The sequence below is a fragment of the Chiloscyllium punctatum genome, chromosome 4 (genome assembly GCF_047496795.1).
Source record: "Chiloscyllium punctatum isolate Juve2018m chromosome 4, sChiPun1.3, whole genome shotgun sequence".
Taxonomy (NCBI): domain Eukaryota; kingdom Metazoa; phylum Chordata; class Chondrichthyes; order Orectolobiformes; family Hemiscylliidae; genus Chiloscyllium; species Chiloscyllium punctatum.
Genome location: NC_092742.1, coordinates 93,023,509 through 93,047,011, shown reverse-complemented (window position 1 = coordinate 93,047,011; position 23,503 = coordinate 93,023,509). Strand labels below are relative to the sequence as shown.

The window sequence follows — 23,503 nt, the reverse complement described above, 5'->3', positions numbered from 1 at the left end:
CTTAGTTCAGCAAAACTCCTTGGACGTTACCATTAAGTGTATATGTTCTGCGAAGATGTGCTTTCCCAAAAGGCAGCACCTCGCATTTATCTAAATTAAACTCCATCTGACACTTCTCAGCCCATTGGCCCATCTGGTCCAGATCCTGTTGTAATCTGAGGTAACTCTCTTCGTTGTCCACTATGCCTCCAATTTTGGTGTCATCTGCAAACTTACTAACTGTACTGCTTATGCTTGCATCCAAATCATTTACGTAAATGACAAAAAGTAGAGGACCCAGCACCGATCCTTGTGGCACTCCGCTGGTCACAGGCCTCCAGTCTGAAGAACAACCCTCCACCACCACCTCTTCTACCTTTGAGCCGGTTCTGTATCCAAATGGTTAGTTCTCCCTGTATTCTGTGAGATCTAACCTTGCTAATCAGTGTCCCACGGGGAACCTTGTCGAATGCCTTACTGAAGTCCATACCGATCACATCTACTGCTCTGCCCTCATCAATCCTCTTTGTTACTTCTTCAAAACACTCAATCAAGTTTGTGAGACGTGATTTCCCACACATAAAGCCATGTTGACTATCCCGAATCAGTCCTTGCCTTTCCAAATACATGTACATCCTGTCCCTCAGGATTCCCTCCAACAACTTGCCCACCACTGAGGTCAGGCTTACCGGTCTATAGTTCCCTGGCTTGTCTTTTCTGCCCTTCTTAAACAGTGGCATCACGTTTGCCAACCTGCAGTCTTCCGCCACCTCACCTGTGACTATCGATGATACAAATATCTCAGCAAGAGGCCCAGCAATCACTTCTCGAGCTTCCCACAGAGTTCTAGGGTACACCTGATCAGGTCCTGGGGATTTATCCACCTTTAACCATTTCAAGACATCCAGCACTTCCTCCTCTGTAATCTGGACATTTTGCGAGATGTCACCATCTATTTCCTTACATTCTATATCTTCCGTTTCCTTTTCCACAGTAAATACTGATGCAAAATATTCATTTAGTATCTCCCCCATTTTCTGTGGCTCCACACAAAGGCTGACTTGCTGATCTTTGAGGGGCCCTATTCTCTCCCTAGTTACCCTTTTGTCCTTAATGTATTTGTAAAAACCCTTTAGATTCTCCTTAATTCTATTTGCCAATGCTATCTCATGTCCCCTTTTTGCCCTCCTGATTTCCCTCTTCAGTATGCTCCTACTTCCTTTACTCTTCTAAGGATTCACTCGATCTATCCTGTCTCTACCTGACACATGCTTCCTTCTTTTTCTTAACCAAACCTCAATTTCTTTCGTCATCCAGCATTCCTTATACCTGCCAGCCTTCCCTTTCACCCTCGCAGGAATATACTTTCTCTGGATTCTCGTTATCTCATTTCTGAAGGCTTCCCATTTCCAGCCATCCCTTTACCTGCAAACATCTGCCTCCAATCAGCTTTCGAAAGTTCTTGCCTAACGCTGTCAAAATTGGCCTTTCTTCAATTTAGAACTGCAACTTTTAGATCTGGTCTATCCTTTTCCATCATTATTTTAAATTTAATAGAATTATGGTCGCTGGCCTCAAAATGCTCCCCCACAGACAATTCAGTCACCTGCCCTGCCTTATTTCCCAAGAGTAGGTCAAGTTTTGCACCTTCTCCAGTAGGTACATCCACATACTGAATCAGAAAATTGTCTTGTACACACTTAACAAATTCCTCTCCACCTAAACCCTTAACACTATGGCAGTCCTAGTCGATGTTTGGAAAGTTAAAATCCCCTACCATAACTACCCTATTATTCCTACAGATAGCTGAGATCTCCTTCTAAGTTTGTTTCTCAATTTCCCTCTGACTATTAGGGGGTCTATATCACGTTCCCAATAAGGTGATCATCCCTTCCTTATTTCTCCGTTCCACTCAAATAACTTCCCTGGATATATGTCCGGGAATATACTCCCTCAGCACAGCTGTAATGCTATCCCTTATCAAAAATGCCTCCCTTTCTATCCTTCCTGTGGCATTTGTATCCTGGAACATTTAAGCTGCCAGTCCTGACCCTCCCTGAGCCATGTTTCTGTAATTGTTATGATATCCCAGTCCCATGTTCCTAACCATACCCTGAGTTCATCTGCCTTCCCTGTTAGGCCCCTTGCATTGAAATAAATGCAGTTTAATTTATTAGTCCCACCTTATCCCTGACTGTTTGTTTGTTTGTTTGACTCACTTCTGTTCTCAACTGTACCAGTCTCAGATTGATCTCTTTCTCACTATCTCCCTGGGTCCTCCTTCCCCCACCTCCACCCCCAACCTTACTAGTTTAAATCCTCCTAAGCAGTTCTAGCAAACTTCCCTGCCAGTATATTAGTCCCCTTCCAATTTAGGTGCAATCCGTCTTTCTTGTACAGGTCACTTCTACCCCAAAAGAGATTCCAATGATCCAAAAATATGAATCCTTCTCCCATACACCAGCTCCTCAGCCATGCATTCATCTTCTCTGTCCTCCTATTCCTGCCCTCACTAGCACATAGCACTGGGAGTAATCCAGATATTACTACCCTTGAGGACCTCCTTTATAAATTTCTGCCTAACTCTCTGTAATCTTCCTTCAGAATCTCAACCTTTTCCCTTCCAATATCGTTGGTTCCAATGTGGACAATGACCTCTTGCTGGCCCCTCTCCCCCATGCGAACATTCTGCAACCTCTCTGAGACATCCTTGATCCTGGCACCAGGGAAACAACACACCATTCTGCTTTTTCTCTGCTGGCCACAGAAACATCTGTCCTTACCTCAGACTACAGAATCCCCTCACACAATTGATCCCTTGGAAGCCAACATACCCCTGGTTGCATTAGAGCCAGTCTCAATACCAGAAACTTGGCTTTTCGTGCTACGTTCCCCTGAGAATCCATCACCCCGTACATTTTCCAAAACAGCATACCTGTTTGAAATGGGTATATCCACAAAAGACTCCTGCCCAAGGTGCCTACCTCTCTTACCCTTCCTGGAGTTAACCCATCTATGTGACTGTACCTGAGACTTTTCCACCTTCCTATAATTGCCATCCATCACATACTGTTACTGTTGCAAATTCCTCATCGCTTCTATCTGTCTCTCCAACCGATCCACTTGATCTGATAAGATTCTCATCCAACAGCATTTATGGCAGATATAATCCGCAGTATCCCTTAAACTCTGTTTAAAATTCCACATCTGACAAGAGGTACATATTATGGCCTATTAAAGGTCATTTTTGCTCCTTCACAATCTACAGACCCAGAAAATAACATTGTCCTATTCCTCTACAAAAATCTGCACCAGGTTAAATTAATAGCTATGGCGTATATTTTAAGTTTAATCAAGAGCTTTATCTCCAAAAACATATAATCAAGAAAGAACCCACTGTACTCACTAATGCAGGCTTTCTCTTGGACAGACTTAAAACAACAATTAACTTATCTGATTCTGTGTTGTGAACTTCGCCCAAACCGGTTCCTCCAAGATTGGTTGTGAAATTCACTGTTTGTTAATTTTCCCAGATGCACTCCGATGTCCAGTGGCACATGAATTCAAAAACAGCAAAGGCAGTAACTGTGCAGGTTCTTTCTTTCTTTCTCTCTCTCTCTGTCTCCTGCACTGTCCTCACCATGTGCTTCCTTTGTGTGTTCTTCTCCCTTTTAAAATTGCTGTTGTTTTTACTTTTTTTTCAAAGTTCCAAAACAATGCAAAAGCATATAAAACAGTAATTGCTGCTTCTGGAATTTGAGGGAATTGCCTCCAGTACCTAAAATACCTCAAAAAAAAAAAGGAGCGGCTCTTACAGCCAGAAATTTTTCTCGTCCTCCATCTTGGATTACCCAGAATCCTTCTACTTCAAGTTAGTGAGACATGATTTCCCATGCGCAAAGCCATGCAGCTATTCATAATCAGTCCTTGTCTTTCCAAATATATGTAAATCCAGTCCCCTAGGATAACAACTTGGCCACCACCAATGTTAGGATCACTGGTCTATAGTTCCTTAGCTTTTCCTTACTACCTTTCTGAAATAGTGGCACCACTTTCGCCGACATTCAATCTTCCGGCACCACAACTGTGACTGTCGATAATGCAAATATCTCAGCAAGGGGCCTGTAATCGCTTCCCTGGCTTCCCACAGAGTTCCGGGTATACCTGATAGGGTCCTGGGGATTTATCCATTTCAAGCCATTCAGCACCACCACCTCTGTAATATGGACATTTTCCAAGATGTCACCATCTATTTCCCCACATTTTATATCTTCCTTGTCTTTCTCCACAGTAAACACTGATGCAAAATACTTGTTCCGTATCTCCCCCATCTTCTGCAGCTCCACACAAAGGCTCTCTTGTTGATCTTTGAGGGGCCCAATTCTCTCCCTATTAACTTTTTGTCCTTAATATATTTATAAGAACCCTTTGGATTCTCCTTAACCGTATTTGTCAAATGCGATTTCATGTCCCCTTTTTGCCCATGTCATTTTTTTTTAAAGAAGGAGTTTAGCAATTCTGCATAAGTGGTTCTGTTGGCCATGAAACTGTGACAAACTGCTCCACGAACTTCCTTTGACAGCATCAGGTCCAAGATAGTCAGGGAAACTTCCTGAAGGTTACATGCACATGGGAGACTGGTTAGCAAAGTTAAGTCTCACTGAATAAAGGGAGAACTTTCCATTTGGATAGAGAACTGGCTCAAAGGTAGAAGACAGAGGCTGGTGGTGGAGGATTGTTTTTCAGACTGGGGGCCTGTGACCAGCGGAGTGCCACAAGGATCGGTGCTGGGCCCTCTACTTTTTGTCATTTACATAAATGATTTGGATGCATGCTTAAGAGGTACAGTTAGTAAGTTTGCAGATGACATCAAAATTGGAGGTGTAGTGGACAGCGAAGAAGGTTACCTCAGATTACAACAGGATCTTGATCAGATTGGCCAATGGGCCAAGAAGTGACAGATGGAGATTAACTTGGATAAATGCGAGGTGCTGCATTTTGGGAAAGCAAATCAGAGCAGGACTTATACACTTAAGGTTCTAGGGAGTGTTGCTGAACAAAGAGACCTTGCAGGTTCATAGCTCCTTAAAAGTAGTGTCGTAGGTAGGTAGGATAGTGAAGAAGGTGTTTGATAAATAAAAGAAAGCATACAGGAGTATTGAGTACAGGAGCTGAGAGATCATGTTGCATCTGTACAGGACATTGGTTAGGCCACTGTTAGAGTATTGTATGCAATTCTGGTCTCCTTCCTATTGGAAAGATGTTGTGAAACTTGAAAGGGTTCAGAAAAGATTTACAAGGATGTTGCCAGGGTTGGAGGATGTGAGCTATAGGGAGAGGCTGAACAGGCTGGGGCTGTTTTCCCTGGAGCATCTGAGTCTGAGGGGTGACCTTTAGAGGTTTACAAAATTATGAGGGACATGGATAGGATAAATAGGCAAAGTCTTTTCCCTGGGGTGGGGGAGTCCAGAACTCGAGGGCATAGGTTTAGGTTGAGAGGGGAAAGATATAAAAGAGACCTAAGGGGCAACTTTTTCACGCAGAGCGTGGTACGTTTATGGAATGAGCTGCCAGAGGAAGTGGTGGAGTACAATTGCATCATTTAAAAGACATTTGGATGGGTATATGAATAGGAAAGGTTTGGAGGGATATGGGCCAGGTGCTGGCAGGTGGGACTAGCTTGGGTTGGAATATCTGGTCGGCATGGATGGATTAGACCGAATGGTCTGTTTCCATGCTGTACATCTCTATGACTCTACTGTCATGTCACCTGCCCCTCCCCTAAATATCTGTATCTGTATTTCCCCAGTTGAACATCATCAGTGAGCTATTGCGTTTGGCATCAAACCAGTGTTTGATGGACAGCAGGAGGCATCACAAAGCCCTTAAAACAGATGTTCTCTAATTGACCTGTTCAGAGATGTTCTTATTTAACTCTGGAGCAGTTGAAACTTCATCCCAGATCTCCTGGCCCAGGGGGTTGGCACACAACTATTCTTCCCCAAAAGCCCCACACTAAGCCGTAACGAAACTGGAGGCAATGGAAATTGGTGGAGAGGTGTCAGAGGGATAGTTTTGCTGGTTGGATTTGTGTCTAATAAAAAGGAAGATGAACTGTGTTTGTTGGAGGTCAATCATCTCGATTCCAGACTATTGTGATAGGAATTCTTCAAAATAGTTTTTTTTTAATCAGCCTGTTCAGAAATGTAATAACATACTTTTGGAACACATTGGATGAATGCCTGGACTTTGTGGTACAGAGGTAGAGATGCTACTGCTGTGGCACAAAGCATCCTTAGGTTTTTCAGGTTACTGTCCTAGGCCCACTCATCTTCAGTTGTTTCATTAATGACCTTTCATTCATCATGTAGTCAGAAGTGGAGATTCTCTGACAACTGCACAACATTCAGCACCATTTGTCACCACTTGAGCCCCTAAAGCACTGCATGTCACATGCAGCAAGATCTGGCCAACATCCAAGCTTGGTCTGATAAGTCAACAGACGTGCCAAACAATAATCAATTAAAATTAGAGATTACTAGCATCTCCACTTGACAGTCAATAGCACTATGTTGCTGGATCTGCTCTTTATTCTTATTTGCGAATGGAACTATGAGGGTTACTTGACCAGGAACTGAACTGGATCAGCCATTTAAATACTATGGCTACAAGAAAGGTCAGAAGCTAGGGATTCTCAAGTAATTCACCACTTTTCTCCCTTGTGCCTGATCCAATCTCTAATTCCTAAGACAGAAGTCTGATGAAATACCAGCAACCGGTAATTGAGTTTAAAACTAGAAGCGAATATGCAACTAAATTATTTTGGTCTTTATTCTGTCTACTGTCTTCCTTCACAATGATATATTTCTTCAATATTATCTGTCTGAAGAGATGCAGCGGTCCAAATTACCTGTTTACCGTCCGAGACACCCACAAAATGCCATGCCTCCAATGGAGGCCCCGACTGCCAAGATGCTCAGAACAGGTAACCTCAATTTTTTTTGTTTGTCTTTTGTTTAGTAAGATGAAGTTCAAAGTCAGTGGCATATTTTGATTGAATATGAATCAGCAGCTTACATGATGCACATTTCTACATGCAACCCACTATCTTCAATCAATTCAGTGTCCTGGGTCCAACCAACCTCAGCTACTTCATCAGTGTCCTTCCCTCTATCGTCAGATCACAAGTAAGAATGTGTGCTGATGACTGCACAAGGTTCAGCACCTTACACAACTCCTCAGATACTGAAGGAGGCCATGTCCAAATGTACCAACACCTGGACAATACCCAGGCTTGGGCTGAAAAGTAGCAAGTAGTATTCCGCCACATAAATGCCAGGCAATAACCATTTCCAATGAGAGACATTCAATGACTTCTCATTGAAACCACAACTATCCTAGGCATTGTTATTGACTTGAAACTGAACTGGACTTTGTGGCTGAAAGACCATGCCAGAGGCTTGGAATAATGCAATGAGTAACTCACCACCTAACTTCCCAAACCCTATCCACCATCTACAAGGCACAAGTTAGGAATGTAATAGAATATTGTTAACTGGCCTCCTACAACATTCCAGCTTGACACCATTCGGGCGAAGTAACCTGCTTGATTATTTATAAACATTCAGTTACTCCACCACAGACGCTCAGTAGTAGTAGTGTGTACTATCTACAAGATGCACTGCAGAAATTTGCCAAAGGTCCTTATACAGCACCCTCCAAACCTATGACCACTTCCATCGAGAAGGACAATGGCAACAGATACCTGGGACCACCTACCTCCTGCAATTTCCCCTCCAAGCCACTCATTATCCTGACTTCATCATTGCTTGGTCAAGATCCTGGAATTCCCTCCAGCATTGTCAGCCTATCTATAGCACACAAATGCTTGTTGAGGGTAACTGGGAATTGATTATTAAATATGCCCCATCCCACGGGTGAATTTTAAAAAATTCATTCATTTCTTCATAGGTCGAGTGTGTGGTGCTGGAAAAGCACAGCAGGTCAGGCAGCATCTGAGGAGTAGGCGAATCGATGTTTCAGGCATAGGGCTCCTATTCTTGATGAAGAGCTTATGCCCAAAATGTCAGTTCTCCTGCTCTGATGCTGCCTGACCCGCTGTGCTTTTCCAGCACCATGCTGTTGACTCTGATCTCCAGCGTCTGCAATCTCACTTTCTTCTAGTTGATTTCTTGGTAGGTGTCTCCCCAACCCTCACCTCAGCTAGCTTCTAAGATTGGCTGTGGCATTTTATGCTGAATACTGTAGATAGTTTCAAAGTTCCAAGGCCAAAGATGTGGCTGAATGAAAGTATGGTTGTCAGTAGTGCAACAAAAGAACACAATTTTGGCTGGTTTTAGTATTAGAAGAAGTCAGAAGATGGAGAGGTGCAAGACCAGGGTGGGGGTTTGATCAGCAAGTTTTGGTGGATCAGAAGTTGATGCAGCTCAGCTGGCGCAGTGATCAAGAAGTTGGTTAGGTTATACACAAATGGGGCTAAGTGCTCAAACAAAAATAAAATACTCCAGATGCTGGAAATATGAAACCAAGTAGAGCATACTGAAGAAACTCAGCAGGTCTGGAAGGCATCTGTGTAGAGAGAAACCAGTTTCAAGTCCAGGGTAATAACTGTTCTGAACTTGAGGGTATTAAGAGATTCATTTGTCAGGACACTAGCTTCAAAAGAAATTTATTGTTGAGTTGTTAATATCAGCAATAATTGAGAAATTTCCATGTTTATTCAATTCACCATTTCTTTCTCAATTTAGATAAAGTCTCACGGCCATCTTTGAGAAAGCTCCCTGTGCTCCCAGAATTTGAGAAAGATTTACCTCGGACATTTAATTTTTCAGAGAAAAAGTCTAGTGCTGTCCTGTTTGAAGCAACAGCACAGCCAAGTAAACAGACGTTAAATAAAAGGTACAATTTACTCTCTAATCTGAGTTCAGAAGTGTAAATTAATAATCTGTGAATACACCAGTAACCAAGTCCACATTTCAACTTGGTGCATTTACTGAGATGTAACGAATTGATGCCTTTTGGGCTAATTGGGATTACATAAACAGGATAAGTTCTGCTTTTCTGACGGTCTCCATTCCCTTGCAATGACCCTTCATTTATACTAGCTGCCTTTTTCTTAGGTGTTCTCAACCTAGAAGGGGAAGTTGTATCTTTACATGCATAACTGCTCTTTCTTTAACTGGAGAAAATGTATTTATTTAATTCCTTTTACAATTTCACATTCACTAATTTTGTGAAAGTTTTAAAAGTTGGCGTTCTATTGTGAAACCACCTACTTGACAACAAGCCTTGGGTACTTAAGTATCAGTGGAAATCTAGAAGTTTGTACTGAGGTGATGGAGTAAGTTGTTATCATAAAGGCAATAGTCTCCGAATTCAGTGAACAGTCTGAGACGTCCAAAATCTCAGGTCTTAGTACTATTGAGTTGTAAAATGTAGCGCTATGAACTCTGCATTTAATTTTGACAAAAGAATAACAAATTAGTATTTCAACCTGAGAAACAAGACCATTGTTTCTCTCTTGCATTTGGGGAAGGTATTGCAGAAGTCATTTTTGAAGATAGATTACAGGCTTCACTACAAATTGATGAATATCTCTGACAGCTTGGTGCAGTCATAAGCTTTTCCTTGTGTTATTGTTAATAGTTTTGCCAATCATCATATAATCTTACTACAAACAATTGTGAATCGTTCATGAAATGAGAAAACTCCAATCTAAATACTGTATATTTGTGTGTTTAACCTTGATCAGACTGTTGACAGTACAGTCTTCAAAGGTCATGTTTTTAAACATAGGAGCAAAATTAATTCCTCACATGCCTTTGTTACAGCATCAAAAGTAAGACTTCTAATGTGGATGCAATTCTACTATTTTCTTACCATGCTGAAACATTTTTATTACAAAATTTATTTTGAAATAATTCCATAGTCACAGATACCTATAACTGTATTATTCATGCAGTATACATTGCTTGCTTGGTCCTTGCTTGGTGGTGTCAACTAATTTTGAAATCTGATATTGCCATGATAACATTGGCAAGCCTTTTTGTTTTTTGCTTACGAATGCTGGCATTGTTATGAATTGGATAAATTTTAGTAGGTTTGAAATTGACATACTGATATTTGACAGTATATTTGTCTCTTTCACAGTTGTTCCAGATGTAAATTCTTCTGACTAAAATGCATGTTCTTACTTTAGTGCTTAATAAATATAACTTGAATTAGATTTTAATATATTTTCTTTTTCAGAAAGAAAATACCCCCTCTATCAAGGATGACTCGTGCTGATATGGAAAAGTGAGTGAAATTTGGCTGTGATGCATTTGAATTGAGTGCACTTAATGCATTGAATAGTTGGCATACTCAAATCTTTTTAAAAATGTTGTTACACGGTAATTTGGATTAAAAGTTTGTAGTGCCCCTGAGAGTGTAACTGATCCTAGTTAGCCTCTTCCAACACCTAATAGGTATGATGAGAAGCTTTGTGCTTTTAATGTGTGAATTTTGGATGATTTTGGTATTGGCCAGGTGACTGGGGATGGTTCCTCTCTTCTCTGAAATAATGCCTCAAAATCTCTTGCATCCATTTGAGACACCAAGCAGGCCCCCAGTTGAGTGCAACTATACAAAACAATTTGTATAACTAAAAGTATCTAGAGTCATTGTAAATGTATGTAAAAGAGAACTATGCTAATATGGAGCAGGTGACTTTATTCCTTGACTTTTGAGATCTCTAGTGATGTATGTTGAGATTTCTTTCAATCCTCATGATCATTTTATTTCTTTAGGTACATGGCATTGAGAGTGGTTGAAACAGAGCTTAGAGACCAAAATCAACTCTTGGAAGTTGCCCAGCAGCAGTTAAAGCAGGAACTGAAGATGGCAAAGGCAAGATTCTGTTCTGGCTGAGTAGATTTACTGCCATTCCTGAAGAAGGGCCTATGCCCGAAACGTCAATTCTCCTGCTCCTCAGATGCTGCCTGGCCTGCTGTGTTTTTCCAGCACCACATTTTTCAACTCTGGTCTCCAGCATCTGCAGTCCTCATTTTCTCCTAGATTTACTGCCAGCCTAATTCTGAAGCCTTTGTGAAAAGTATCCTGAATTTGTGAAGGAATTTGTTCCATTTTTCTTGAATGTGATGTTTTAGGTTTGATTACTTAACAATGACAGTGATCATATAACTAACCCTAACTAGTTCTTTGCTCATCAAAGCTGTTATTCAAACAAGTATTTACCATTTATACTTTATATCACCAGGTATTTTGTAGTAAATAATCTCCAAATGTAGACTGGGACTGCCATAGTGTTAAGGGCTTAGATGGAGAGGAATTTGTGTGTACAAAATGTTTCTGATTCAATATGTGAACGTACCTAAGAGAGAAGGAGCCAAACGTTACCTACTCTTAGAAAATGAGGCAGTGCAGGTGACAGTGGTGAAGCACTTTGGAGCCATAATTCTATTAATGTTAAAATAGTGATGGAAAAGGATCGACTGGATCTAAAATTAGCATACTAAATTGGAGGAAGGCAAATTTTGATGGTATTTGGCAAGAACTTTCAAAAGTTGATTGGGGGTGGTCAGATGTTGGCAGGTAAAGGGATGACTGGAAAATAGGAAGCCTTCAAAAATGAGATCAGAGTCCAAAGACAGTGTGTTCCTGTTGGAACAAGGCTAGTAGGTATAGGAAATGCTGGATGACTCCTGAAATTGAGTTTTTGGTTAAGAATAAGAAGGAAGCATATGTTGCTTCCTTCTTATTCTTAACCAAGCGGTTGAGAAAGGACAGCAAATGACATATAGGGTGTTACTGTGTGACAAATGGTGATTTCTGTGCTATGGCAGGCATAGAAACAATTTAATTAGGTATCAAATTTTGGAGTTACGGGAATTCTTGTCAAAATGTGACAAATATAATAGTAAGGAATGTTCTTAGTTGAGAACTGTACTTCTATTGGAATGTTCTCGATTTGAGATCCTGTCAAATAAAAACAAAGTGCTGAAATACTCAGCAGTATTCCTGCTTTCTACCTTGTTCCAGACTGGCCCCTTTTTTTTGTTCTCTCCTCCCATCATCCTGTTTCTGTTTGTTTTTAATCTGTTAAACCTCTAATGTTGACGAGTTCTGAGAACTTCTTTATTTCTCTCCACAAATGCTGCTCCTCTAGCATTTTCTGTTTCTATTTTAGATTTGACACTATCCAGAACAAACCAGTCCTCTTGATTGGCAACATATCCATAAAGGCTCATTCTCTCTATCACTGACACTTATTAGCAGCAGTGTGTACCATCTACAAATGTACTGTAGAAATTTACCAGGGCTGTTTGGACAGCTACTTCCACATCCATGACCACTACCATCTAGAGGAACATTGGTATCAGACATGGGAACGCCAGTACCTGCAATTTCCCCTTCAAGTTACTGACCATCCTGATGTGGAAATATATTGCTGTACCTTAAGTGTCACTGATCAAAGTCATAGAATCACTTCCCTAACTATACTATGGTGTACCTGCACCAACTGGATTGTAGCAGTTTAAGAAGGCAGCTCACTACCACATTCTCAAGGACACTTAGGTAGGGCAATAGATGCTGGCCTATTCAGCCATGCCCACATCTAATCCCAGATTTTAAAAAAAACTAGCACCTGCCATTTTAATGTGAATACTGTAGTTTGGTTAAGTTCTTTTTGGTCACATGGATTTTAAAAAAGACTAAGGTGTCACGGCTCTTATTACCTGTACTATTTCAACTATTATCCCACATTTTGTTAATAGGACCAAACAGAGGAGTTAACAGCAAGGACAAAGAGCTTGCAATCTGAGAAGGAAATACTAATCAAGAGGCTTCAGAACTGCACAACTGTCCTGGAAAATAACCTGATTGATCCTGGTAAATCTGACCAAGTCTTTGTCACCACTGTAAGGGTTTTGTTTTGGTTTAAAAAATTATACAAGTCCTGGTGAAACATGTACTGTCCTTTCTGCTATAATGTGACAGTTGCATTCCTGTGAAACCTTGCACTATAGAAAATCACGCAATAAAAATAACCAGGCTTATGGAAAAAATACAGCTGGTGCAGACCACCAACAATATTACTCAAGATTTGAAACAAATATAGTAGTTAGCCTAACACAATGGAAAGTACAGTTAAATATTAAATTCGTATCTAATAATGAGTAAATTTAACACCTGCCTTAAAAAAAAAATTTGAAGATAACTTGATGAGGGAAAGAGGGTAGTTTTGAGGTTGCTGAGTTAAGATGGTCTGAGAGTCGTCGTCATCATCTTCACGTGCAGTTGTGGTTGCAGGGTTAAGATGAAAAATAGTTAATCCAGAAATGGATGGCTGTGGTTGATTGTATTCTGACTATTTCCAGGGGGTTGGCTTAAAGATTTGCTACTTTGCCATTTTTCTTCTTTCATAAGGAAGCTATTCATAGGGTGCCAAGTACGACCTTATTTCCACAAACTGCTATCTTGCTGTGTTCTGTATTATAATTATTGTCTTCTAAGGGCTGCAATTGCCTCTCAACTTTCTCAGGATAGAAGACAAGTGGGAAGCTCTCATGGAGCTGCATCTTGAACTTCATCTTCATCTTCACTTTCCAGAGGTGGTCATAATGGGACTCAAGCAGCTCTTCAACATCCTCAATCTCCACTTTTTTAAATCTAACTTGTTTTGCAGGAGCAATACAATGTTCTTTGATGCTTGGGAGCTCCTCTGACTATTCAAAAGTTTTAAAATCATAAATAGTATCTGGGAGAAGCTTCTGCCAAATTGCATGCAAGCAGTCCTTACTGACATCATTGCAGACCTCTAAATAATGTCAATAGCATTCTTGATGTTAAAGCTCTTCTAAAATTGAAGAATACTGCCCTTATTATCCCCCTCAGTAGTTGAAATTAGCTTCTTAAATCTATGTCTTAAATAATAAGCTTTAAAAGCTGCTATTACACCCTGGTCCATCCATGAAGGAGAAAGGTTGTGTTTGGAGATAGAAATAGCATTTTGATATGGGCTACTAGACTAGATGGGATTGAAGCTCACAAAGAGGAGATGTTAGCAATTACGTAAAAATACATAAGTCTCTTGGGCCGGATGGGATTTATCCTAGGATTCTCTGGGAAGCCAGGGAGGAGATTGCCAAGCATATGGCACTGATCTTTATGTCATCATTGTCTACAGGAATAGTGCCAGAAGACTGGAGGATAGCAAGTGTTGCTCCAATGTTCAAGAAGGGGAGTAGAGACAACCTTGATAATTATAGACCAGTTAGCATTACTTCCGTTGTGGGTAAAGTGTTGGAAAAGGCTATAAGAAATAGGATTTATAATCCTCTAGAAAGGAATAAGTTGATTAGGGTTAGTCAACATGGGTTTGTGAAGGCTAGGTCGTGCCTCATAAACGCTATTGAGTTCGTTGAGAAGGTGACCAAACTGGTGGATGAGGGTAAAGCAGTTGATATGGTGTATATGGATTTCAGTAAGGTGTTTGATCAGGTTCCCCGTGGTAGGCTGTTACATGAAATACAGAGGCATGTGATTGAGGGCAATTTAGCGGTTTGAATCAGAAATTCACTGGCTGAAAGAGGGTAGTGGTTGATGGGAAATGTTCATCTTGGAGTTCAGTTAAAAGTGGTATACCACAAAGATCTATTTTGGGTTCATTGCTGTTTGTCATTTTTATAAACAACCTGGATGAGGGCGTAGAAGAATGAGTTAGTAAATGTGCGGATGACATGAAGGTCGGTAGAGTTGTGGATAGTGCAGAAGGATGTTGTAAGTTACAGAGGGACATTAAGCTGCAGAGCTGGGCTGAGGTGGTAAATGGAGTTTAATGCGGAAAAATGTGAGGTGATTCACTTTTTGGAAGGAGTAACAGTAATAAACAGGGAAAAGCAGGAACAGGACAAATGGTAAGTTTGCTTTGTAGTGTAGATGAGCAGAGAAATCTGTGACCATGTATGTAGATCGCTGAAAGTTGCCACCAAGGTTGATAGGGTTGTTAAAAAGGCATACGGTGTGTTAGCTTTTATTAGTAGAGGGATTTAGCTTTGGAATCGTGAGGTCCTGCTACAGCTGTAGAAAATTCTGGTGTGGCCGCAATGGAGTATTGCGTACAGTTCTGATCACTGCATTATAGGAAGGATGTGGAAGCTTTGGAAAGGGAATAGAGGAGATTTACTAGGATGTTGCCTGGTGTGGAGGAAAAGACTTGCAAGGAAAGGCTGAGGGTGTTGAGGTTGCTCTCATTTGAGAGATGATGGTTGAGACATATAAGATAATCAGAGGGTTAGATAGGGTGGACAGTAAGAGCCTTTTTCCTCAGATGGTGATGGCTAGCATGAGGGGCCATAGCTTTCAATTGAGGGGTGATCGATAGCGGACAGATATCGGAGGTAGTTTATTTATTCAGAGTAGTAGGGGTGTGGAATGCATTGCATGCAACAGTTGACTTGCCAACCTGAAGGGCATTTAAATGGTTATTGGATAAACATGGCTGAAAATTGAATAGTGTAGGCTAGATGGGCTTCAGATTGTTGAACCGACCTGTGAAACCATCGAAAGGCCTGTACTGTGCTGTAATGTTCTATATTCTATGATGTTTAGCAATGTTGGAGGATGGCTGGCACATTATCCAGAATGAGGACAATCATAAAATGCAAAGTCATTTTCTTGCAATAATTTCTAAAAACATCTTCGAAAACATCAACAATAAGGTCAGAAAAAAATTGCTCCATCATTCAACCTCTCTGTTGACCTAAAGTAGATATCTATCGTGGACTTAAGACAACCTTTCAAGGCTCACAGGTTGGCAGTGGTACACCACCGTAGACTTGAGCTTTGTCTCCACTAGTATTGGCACCCAACAACAGTCATATGATCCTTTGTAACCTTAAAGCCGAAAGTGCGTGCTTCATTCTTAGAAATGTAGATGCTTGGTGGCAATCACTTCCAGTATAAACCTGTCTCATTCAAATTGAAAATTTGATCAAAGTTGTAGCCTTCTTTCTAAATCAATTTTTTTTCCACACTGCTGTGATATTTAGTGTTAAGAGATGGAGTCGTGTAATAGCCAACACATGTATGTGAAAGTTTGTTTTATAAGCAGTGTTCACCTATTCATCAATGCATTGTCGCACATTCCCCATTTGCACTGGCAGCTTCACCACGTAACTTTGCTTTATGAAAAGCATAGCGATTCTTAAAACCAGCAAACCAGCCATGATTAGCACTAAAGGCAGGCAAATCTGCAGGTTTTTCAGCTTTTTTCTTTAGAATTTCATAAATTCATAAGGCTTTCTCATTTATGGTGAGAAAGCTGGTCCCAGATCACTTTTTCATTTGATCTTCTATCCACACATTTAGAAGCAGCTCTATTTCCTCAAGTTCCTTCTCTCAGATTTGCTAGGACTCAGACTTGTTCCAGCAATACAGCTTGCTTTAATTTTTCTACATTGTCTCTAATGCCCCATAACATACACTGCTTTATTCCTGTTGCATGAACAATATCACATGTTCTTTCATTACATTCAAATATTTTATAACATTGAATTTCTCCAAGTGTTATAGCCTTTCTTTTACTTTCACCACCTGCAATTTTATCACCAGGATGCTGCTTGTAAACACTCTTTGTTATGTTGTCCTCCTATATTTGTAGGTAACACAGCAACATTTGCAAAAAATAAACTAAAAATAATGGACTATCTCTCAAAAAGCATTTCACAACAAAGCACGGGAGTCAAGTGAACATGTGATGTTGACACAGACTCAGGCATAAACACTGTATTCCCCCACGTGCTGTGATACTTAGAGTTAAGAGATGGAATTGTGTAATAGCCAGCACATGTATGTGAAAGTTCGTTTTATAAGCAGTGTTTACCTATTCATCAATTGCATTGCAGCCAATTCACGTTGACAAAACACGCGTAATAGCAGAAAGGGTATGAATGCATAAATTGGCTATTGGTTCCAAAGAATATTCTTACTGGAATCAAAACTTTAATTCCATTTCTCTCTTTATACAGATTCCACCTGACGTGCTGAGTGTTTACAGAATTTTTGAATTTTATTTTCAATCTCTGGAGTCATTTGTTCTATTTTGCTTGATGCTTATATTATATATGGCAATCTGCATGTTATGTGAATTGGTTTTCACATTATACTTGGATTATTATGCCACACATCCTTGAGTACTATGAGAACAGTCTCTGCCAATCTCTGTTTCAGAGTCACCCTTGCTATTGTGAATTGTTGTGAAAACTTTTCTGGTTCACCAGAATCCATTAGGGAAGGAAATCTGCCATCTTTGCTTGGTCTGGCAAACATGTGAATAATGACTTTGTGCAAGTGATTAACTCTTTAATGTCTTCTGAAATATCCTAACAAGCTACTCCAATTGAAGGACAATGGAAGTTTGTAATGGGTGACAAATGCTAGCCCAGGAATGAATAAAGTAAGGCCTGGTGATCATATTTGTTTCTATTAAAGGTATTGTATAAACATATATTGCTGTGCAGCGTGAAACACGGGAGTATCAGAAATCTATGATTTTGTTTTATAACTTTTGATTTTGCTCAGATTTCTACTGTTCAATAAAACAATTGCTTGGTTACCTAGTGGTGTAAAATTACAGTATAAGATAACTAAATACAAAGACATGAAGTTTAAAATCAGGGTCAGTTCTTTGGAGGTAGTAATAATCTTTTTTTGAGTGTAGCTGTAAAATTCTCACAAAGCTTGTTTTGTTTTTCTCACCAGCAGCGCAGTGCACCTTTTTGGCTCTGTCAATGCACCGTTCTAACAGAATGGAATTAACAAAAAGTATCTAGCAACACATAATAAACAGATGGTTGTCATCACCTTGCTTCCCCCTCGAGTGAGACTGCTGCTTTACTCTTTCCTTGAAGTGCAAACATGTAAATAGTTAAAGGTTCTGTTCACAAAGAGGCCCCTGATTTAGGATATAACCCTAATGTCTGTTCTCATCTTTGTTTATTTTTGTTTTTTTAGTTTCAGCCAATAGAATAATTGAAGAACATGATCAAAAGAATGCATGCCGAAGGGATGTAATGGTAAGGTAATTTTTTTTCTTTAGTGTTTGATTTTTGCTTGTTTGTGGACAGTGAAATTTGGAAATGGGTCTGCAGCCAAAGGTTTGGGGGCTGTGGGTATAATTTGACCTGCTTTAGAGTTGGAGGTTGCCAGTGCTCCCTGTCCATTTGGATCTGGTTCAAGAGGACAATTTACTTTGGAACTGCATCCCAAGGGGGGATTTGGGATGGGGAAAAAATATCAGAAAATACATGTAAGTCTACAAATTATAACTGACAGAACAGATGCCACATCGACTTTATAGCAAGATTGCATTTCAGTTGTAAAAACAACAATTTATTCTAATTGAGTCAAAATTCCTACCATGAAATTAACCTGTTTTGGGCATTAATTTTTACATTGCAAGCTACACATTTGAATCAGTCAACAATTCTATTTTGGTTAGAAATTATGTACGAGTTATTAAGCATATACAGTACAAAGAAAAGCAACAATTTTGAAACTTTCTGCTCCAAAATTAGACCTTTTTGTGATTTGATCTCTTTCCCCCACCACAAACGAACATGTTTTTTCTTTTCCGATTGCTGCTGAAGATTTCAAAACACTAACCAAAAGAGGTTTCACTCCCCACACCCTTTTTACATTGTAAGTTGTACTACTGAGTTACGAAATGGAATGACTGCTGAATAACTTGTCTGCTTCAGGTAAATGTGGAGAATCTCCTGGCAGAACTACAAATGTTGGGAAAATTCACAGAAGAAAAGAGGGAGAGGTTCCAGGTAAGAATCTACTTCTAAGCATTGTAATATTTCATTGCAATGTTTTCCAATAAAAAGATAATTTTAACATTTACTTTTATGAATATGTAAGAATCCTGTTGGAGCAGCACAAACTGGGAACAAGATATAAATAATTTTATAGATGTATAAACTGTCATATCAAAAAGAAAATTCTGATGCCAGTGTTTTTAAGTTAGTACTGCAGGGAAACTTGAACTAACTAATGAGTAAATTTTAAAGATTGCGCAAATTGATGCAATCTGAAGCAGGCAGCACAATGCAATTAGTTAATCAATGTCAGTTGGTGAGGGTGCACAGATAAATAAATACCTGTGTCAAAATTGTTTTACCAAGGTGACTACGATTGTTTTTGCAACCATAGTATAGACCAGCAATGTTTGTTTCTAACTCATAACTACTATTGATCAGAATTATCACATTACTCTAAGTTCTTGAGGGAAAAATATTTATCTGATCCAAGGCATTCATGCTGCACGTGAGTAGGTGCTTCAGTTCTGTCAGCAATTATGTGAATTGGGTTACACCGCAGTACATGTTATTTGAAAAGGAGACATTGCCACAGAAGAAAGATGTAATCCAGTTTAACAGACATCATTTATGCTGGATGTCTGATGGGATAGTCTGATCAACCTTTGCCTAACAATAATGCTCAAATCAGTTTACAGTTGGGGTTTGAAATTTTTCTATTCCTGAATATAATCTTGGGTTGCCAATTGTCAGATAAGTTTGTCACTGAAGGATACGCCATCCTTGAGACTAGTTTTATTTCTGAAGTATGGCTTATTTTTGTGGTCTTTAGGATATTAGAATTTTTGAAATTTCCACAATATCCTAAACAATTGAAGGAAGAACCGTTCAGCCCTGTGCGTTAGCATGTTTTAGAAACGAATGTTTGAGGTCTATTTACAATAGAGATTTGAGAAAACGTAAGAATTAGTGGAATCATCATGGTGTTGCTCATGTGCATATAAGATTCTGTCGGTTTACTTGGTAATTGAATCAAAATGGGTAAAAGTATCAACTTTTTTCTTTCCCTGACTACCCTTTAAATGCAGAACTGACACATTGAAGAGTCAGTATTCAATATAGTGCAGTTAGTGTGATTGAGCCAGAGAGTTCTAGTAATTTGACTGGGTAACAAGAAAGGATGATCATTTTCAAGTCTGGATGGTGAGTGACGTATAGAAATGGTGATGTCTGCCATGTACTTGCTGCCTTTGTCATTTCCAATATTAGAGGTTGTGGGTTTGTGAATATGTTTAGAGAATTTGATTGATAGGCTGTTTCACTTGGCTATTCCACTGAACAACTATCTCAATCTTGGCACAAGTTCCAAGTTATGGAATGTTGATGAGAAATACTTTGCTAGGCTGGGATTGCATTTGTCATGTCCAGACCCAGAACTTAAATTGATAGGTGGTCTGTTTATCTGTATTGTAATTTGTTTATCATTCTATTTATGAAACTGAGTGACAACAACCAAAAGACAACCAGACCAACTAAGAACAGATTTCTTTCTTTGAAGGACATTAGTGAATCAGAATTTCACAAGTAGGCGTTTTGTCTATAAGGAATACCATTACCTGCAAGTTCCCCTCCAAGCTACTCACCATTCTAATTTGGAAATACATTGCTGTTCCTTCATTGTCACTGGGTCAAAATCCTAGAATATCCTCTCTAATGGAAGTAATTGAACTGTCAGCAGAATGAGAAAGCAGCTTCCTACGATCTTTAAGAGCAACTAGGGACAGGCAATAAATGCTGCGATGCCTGTGTCCCATGAATTAATAAAACAAAAACCTGGTTTTCTCCATCTCTGATATTGACCATTGGGCTGACATCAGGGATCTCCTGGTTGCAGCAGAAGGAGGAGCTGTTGAATATTCATTTTTCTGGAGCCCCACAATCGGTACTCATTACTAACCTACTGTGATCACACTTAAACATCAAATTCATCATGGCGGATTGAAATTGCACATAGTGTTCTCACTAAACTATGTATCTTTTAAAAAGGTGTGAAGTTACCTGCTTCAACTCCCAGGCAGTACATTCCAGACCCCCACTAGCCTCTGGGTGAAATAGATTTCCCTCATGGTTTTCATGGTTGTTTACTACTCGGTGATCATTCATGTGCCACTTATACTGTTTCCTTATATCCCTGTGAATAGGTGACGAGGCTGAAGTTGGAGAACGCAAAGGAGGAGAGTGCTAGAATCGTACAAGAGACAGATTTGATCCAGAAGGACCTGGAGGAGTGGAGAATATCTTTAAACCAATCAAAACAACTTTTACATCCGGACTTTGAATGCGCTTATCCTTGCGATTATAATGAATCGCTTTAAGGTGTATATATTGATTGTGTATGTTTAATAAAGTTGCACAAAGGGAATAATGGAATCAGCCTGTGAGGATCTTGATATACTGATATCAGTCAATAGACAAATCACTGAAATCTATCCCCAAGGTAAACTAACATGGGTGTTATGTTATTCTGTTTTATGTGCTGTCACCTTCCTTACAGTATTTTTCATTATAGAAATGCTTTTGGTCAAACCTTCAGCTAACTATCTGAACTGTCTTGAGCTACTGTTTCACAAAACTTGACAGATGCTGTAGATAGTATTTAACCTGCAAATATGGATTTTAGTCCAAGATAAATTTGTGGGCTTTTATGAAAGGAAGTTAGTAAGTTTAAAGTTAAGGCACATTGTCTGTTTCAATGCTGAATATAGAATAATTGGGCCTAATAAGTCCAAACTGACAATTTGTCTGATATGATGGATAAACCAATTGTCTTAAATATTATCAACAGCCCATATCACTCTCTTGCCTCAAAGTTTCAATCACTATTGAACTTGGTCTCGGCTTATCTTTTAAGTGGTGCATTATAGGCGAGTATAATGTTTATGGACTTGGGTAACTAATTAGCTCCAAGCCATACTTTTCAGGTTGCTTTGTTTATTGCCTTCCCTTACCTGAAGTATATTTTTGCATTTATTCAATAAATTTAACTTGCTAGGCCATTTCAGAGGGCAGTTGAGAGTCAATCACATCTAGTTTACAGGAGTTTCCAGACCAAGTTAAGGATTGCTGATTTCATTCCATAAAGAACAGTTGGTATCCTTCAGGTGAACAACACACAGCCTAATTATATATGAACCTTTATTACAAAAAATGTCAATAGATATGAGGAAAACATAAATATATTTAAATTATTCATGTGAAACCATTTTTAGATTTTGTATGTGGGATTACCAAATAAAGTGTGTTACTGCACATCCAATAATTTTTCACAGTACTTGTTTTCATTGAGACAGTTAAATATGTTTAGCAGTTCTTTAATTTCTTTGCCAAGCGCGGGTCCTTGCGAATCTTTTCTTCCAGTTCAAGATACTTTATTGGTGCTGTCTCTTTGTGCCTGTAAACAAGTCAAGGTTTGGAGTCTTAATTTAGTACTTGAAGGTAGAAGGAAATTAATTGACAATAGGGGGTTTAATTTTTAAATTATGAAAGGTTGATAATATCCCATTTTTAAATCCTAATGGATTAGCAGGGTATCTTATTTCTGATGATCAAAGCTAAGCTAAATGCAAGAGGAATACTCTCATTAATAAGGAACTAATGTAAAATTAGTTTTGTGTTAGACTGTTTCCTGTAGCTGTAGATCCATAGCACTGAACCATTTGCAATGTGCCACAAGTTCACACTGACTTGATCTTTTATTGAAGCACAACTGGTGTCGGAAATGTTACGATAACAACTTGCTTTTGTCATGGTTTTAATGTTACCGCATGTCATGGTACTTAACTATTATTGAACAAATTATCACACCATGATATTTAAGGAAAAATTAGCAGACTGTTAAAAGCTTAGTTTCCCCTTCAACTCTCCTCTTGGACTAAGGGAAATGGAAATATGTTGTGTCTCATCAGTATACCAGTTTACCTTTTTGATACATGTTCACTCTATCATAGCATGTAACCTGAGACTATTACGGCCTCCTATGCCATCTTGCCTTGAATCACTTGAAGCTTGGCACTCTAAGTTGGAGCATATAATAAAACTTGTTTGGATTCTTCAATCCTATGTCATTCATGTCCAGGGTCTGATGTTACAAATAACACTTCCTTTCCTTTTGTGTGTGGACCTCTGAGGTCTGTATCCAAATAAGACAGCAATGGATTGCCACACCATTTGGAGTGCATGGAACCAGCAGTGGGCCACACAACTTAAAGGGAACGTTAGTCGCAGGGGAAAATGTAAACATTGCTGCAGCAGGTGAAATATTCTATTGGAAGAAAACCTGCATCACTTTAATAGTTAACCCATTTCAAGTAAGAAGTGACCCATATCCCACCATCACCTTACCATCAATTCTCAATTGGTCAAGCAGAGTATTTGGGATGTTTTTATTAATTCAGTGCTTATTGTATTGAACAATGCAGCAAGATTTTCACGTTACACTACTATGTTTGTATACACTATTTGGAGGAGCTGGCGTTGGACTGGGGTGGACAAAGTTAAATATCACAACACAAGGTTATTGTCCAACTGGTTTATTTGGAAGCACTGACTTTCAAAGTGCTGCCTCTTCATCAAGGGGTTGTGGAGCAGGACCATAAGACACAGAATTTATAGCAAACAGT

General features: G+C 39.4%; 2 protein-coding genes across 4 annotated transcripts in view; one reads left to right on the top strand and one right to left on the bottom strand.

Moving 5' to 3' along the window:
• Positions 1-22,143, top strand: part of LOC140476539 (small kinetochore-associated protein-like) — a 30,084-nt gene extending 7,941 nt beyond the window's left edge. For 2 of the 3 annotated variants that reach the window (XM_072569317.1, XM_072569319.1), the window contains 8 exons: positions 6,869-6,964; positions 8,748-8,898; positions 10,249-10,296; positions 10,788-10,887; positions 12,777-12,891; positions 18,016-18,077; positions 18,762-18,836; positions 21,026-22,143. In XM_072569317.1, the coding sequence (XP_072425418.1) occupies positions 6,869-6,964; positions 8,748-8,898; positions 10,249-10,296; positions 10,788-10,887; positions 12,777-12,891; positions 18,016-18,077; positions 18,762-18,836; positions 21,026-21,199 (821 nt within the window). In that variant the 3' untranslated portion in view covers positions 21,200-22,143. The remainder of the gene's footprint in view (positions 1-6,868; positions 6,965-8,747; positions 8,899-10,248; positions 10,297-10,787; positions 10,888-12,776; positions 12,892-18,015; positions 18,078-18,761; positions 18,837-21,025) is intronic. The other variant, XM_072569318.1, reaches the window with a different exon arrangement.
• A 21-nt stretch (positions 22,144-22,164) lies between these two features.
• The window catches only part of ccdc135 (coiled-coil domain containing 135), a 95,927-nt gene continuing 94,588 nt past the window's right edge, over positions 22,165-23,503 (bottom strand). Inside the window, exon 18 of the mRNA XM_072569316.1 lies at positions 22,165-22,275. Within this exon, the coding sequence (XP_072425417.1) occupies positions 22,185-22,275 (91 nt within the window). The 3' untranslated portion in view covers positions 22,165-22,184. The remainder of the gene's footprint in view (positions 22,276-23,503) is intronic.